We start from the raw sequence: 2,441 nt of genomic DNA, 5'->3' as shown, positions 1-2,441 counted from the left end.
AGGATGCAAGAATACCTCAATAAGTGCTCCCAACACACAACGTATATGTAAAGCCACAAAATAATTAATGAAGCACAACCACACAACTAAACACTATGCACAGAACGTAAACAATCCGCCATTTATATCACCAGGCACGTCACAACCAATAGGATTGCAATATATAGAAAGTATAAACTTATTTAATCTTGTTTCTAGTTTGTAGGAATTTTTGATACAAGGAAAACAGCCTATTATTGGCGGAAGATTGCAGTTGTTCATTAAATATTTCAGGTGCGTTGCTGTTTTCACGCCTACGCTGACTCCAGTTATGCAAAGCAAGTCGACACGGCCGGAAGTGTCTACAGCACTTTGGCTTCCGAAAGACTAACTAATAAAGATAAGGTGAGTAAACTCGTCAATGCCGATTGTTTAAACAAAAGCACGGCAAATGTTGCTTCCGCTGATCTGTACGCCAATGGAGACTGATTTTGTTTTGTTCCCTCACCTTCCAGATAGATGAATGGAAAATGAGCCGATCCCAATCCGGATCCACCATGACGATCAACACGATTGGCAATGGAAAAGACGACGTCAGCATATACAATGGCGACGAAAATCACAAAGTACGTCTCATCGGTTACACGGTGCTAATCTTATGTTGCCAACAAATTGAAACTTTCAAGTTTCCATAAAAAGTTGGTGCAAACCTGATGAACTTTGCGGGCTTTTACCCCGTCGTGAAAGCTCCCCGACTATTCGCCAGTTCAAAAGTCCAGACCCTGGTGGCTAAAATTGCAACTATACCTTAAGTAGTAATTTGACACTTGTTTTGTTGACATTCCTGTCACATTTGATTGTGATTTGTTTTGTTCTAATCAAGTTTGGCAAGCTTTTAAAGAAATAGACTTGTTAACACAACAAGTTTGTTTATTTATTGGAGTTGATGACATTTATAACATAAAACAATACTTGCACACTTTTCGATCTGTTTCTATTTCTTTAAAAGCTTGCCAAAGTTGATTAGAACAAAGCAAATCACAATCAGGTTTAAACACAAATGTCAACAACTCAAGTGTCAAATTACTACATGGGCGGAGCGAACGCATCCGGCAAACTTCTGATTGGTCGGTGACAGTGACGTTGAACCGTTGCAGGTTTGGGCAGGCAGTCAAGACAATCTAGATGGCATTTACGACGTGTACGCGCCCACTTCGACGTTGGGGCGGCCGTCCAGGCCGCGCCAAATCGCCCAGCCAGTGGCGGTGCCGCCGCCGCCCGCCAAGGAGAAAAAGAAGAAATCCAAGGGCCAATCCAAGTCCCTGGCCGGGTCCAGAGAAGACCTCTACCATCCGCTGATGAACGGCAAGGTACTTTCGTCCCCTGCGCCCAAATTTCCATTGGTTGACACACGCAATGCTTCCAGGCCAGCAGCGTGTCGGGCACTCTGATGAAGCCTCGACACAGCATGCCCAGACAGATGGGGATGCAGCACGGCCCCCCGCAGCCCGTCTACATTGTGGGGCCGCCCCCTGGGACCTTCCAGGGCACGTTGCCCAACCCGAAGTTCTTCAAGCACCACGGAAACACGTTCTCGCATCGGCCGCGAGGCAAAATGCTGATGCCGGCCCGCCCCATTCCGCCGCCCATGGTGCCGATGATCATCCCCGCCCCTTCCACTCTGAAGAGCAAGAAGAAGCAGCGCGCGCCCCCTATGGAGGAGCCCATCTATATGCCGAGCAACAGGGCGATGAGTCCAGTGGCGGCCTATCAGCCGGTCACGTTCCCCCATGAGGCCTATCTGATGCAGCAGTACGCCACCATGGAGAGTCAGGGTTAGACTGGGATTTCCGTTCTCCCTCTCGGGGTTGCCAAGCTAAACTTTTCCCTCTGGTTGTAGGGAAGCAGCGCCGAAGTCGCGAGAAGTCCATGGAGAAGCCGGGGAAGCTCAGCAAAAAGCTGGCGCAAAGCATGAACGGCCTGGACGACCCGAACCTGCTCAGGGACGACGAGAGTCCCTTCAATTCGGGCATTTACAGGTAGGACTGGCGTTTCGGCCCTCCATCCTCAACCCCGGCTCACTCAGGCATGCAGCACTTCCCTAATTAGCACGTGGTTTTCAGGAAAAAAGGTCACCTTAACGAAAGAGCATTTTCTTATTCCATTAGGCAGGAGCACAGGAGCCGAAGTTACGGCAGTCTGGCCAACTTGAAGTTCGCCACGCCCATCCCCAATGGGGGGCACGACGTAAGTACCGGCAGCCAATCGAAACGGGCGCACGTTTCTCCCACTGTTTCCGTTTCTCCCACTGTTTCAGGACGTCGATCGGGAGGATTTGAAGAAGGAGCGCGAAATCATGCAGATGGTGCAGGATCTCGATCTGTCCGGCGACGAGTTGGAACGATCCGAAGTGCCCAGAGGCATGTACGATCCAAGGGCGATGGGCGTGGCGCCCGTCATAA

General features: G+C 49.9%; 1 protein-coding gene across 1 annotated transcript in view; it reads left to right on the top strand.

Moving 5' to 3' along the window:
* The window catches only part of LOC109545931, a gene marked incomplete at its 3' end in the record, with an annotated part of 10,901 nt that extends 8,464 nt beyond the window's left edge, over window positions 1-2,437 (top strand). Inside the window, exons 4-10 of the mRNA XM_048665746.1 lie at window positions 274-384; window positions 495-605; window positions 1,137-1,349; window positions 1,406-1,814; window positions 1,880-2,018; window positions 2,148-2,226; window positions 2,297-2,437. Coding sequence (XP_048521703.1) covers window positions 274-384; window positions 495-605; window positions 1,137-1,349; window positions 1,406-1,814; window positions 1,880-2,018; window positions 2,148-2,226; window positions 2,297-2,437 — 1,203 coding nt within the window. The remainder of the gene's footprint in view (window positions 1-273; window positions 385-494; window positions 606-1,136; window positions 1,350-1,405; window positions 1,815-1,879; window positions 2,019-2,147; window positions 2,227-2,296) is intronic.
* Window positions 2,438-2,441: the final 4 nt, after the last annotated feature.

This window comes from Dendroctonus ponderosae, unplaced genomic scaffold (genome assembly GCF_020466585.1).
Source record: "Dendroctonus ponderosae isolate FM_Combo_2020 unplaced genomic scaffold, Dpon_F_20191213v2 Dpon_F_20191213_4, whole genome shotgun sequence".
NCBI lineage: Eukaryota > Metazoa > Arthropoda > Insecta > Coleoptera > Curculionidae > Dendroctonus > Dendroctonus ponderosae.
This window is presented reverse-complemented; position numbering and strand designations above follow the sequence as displayed.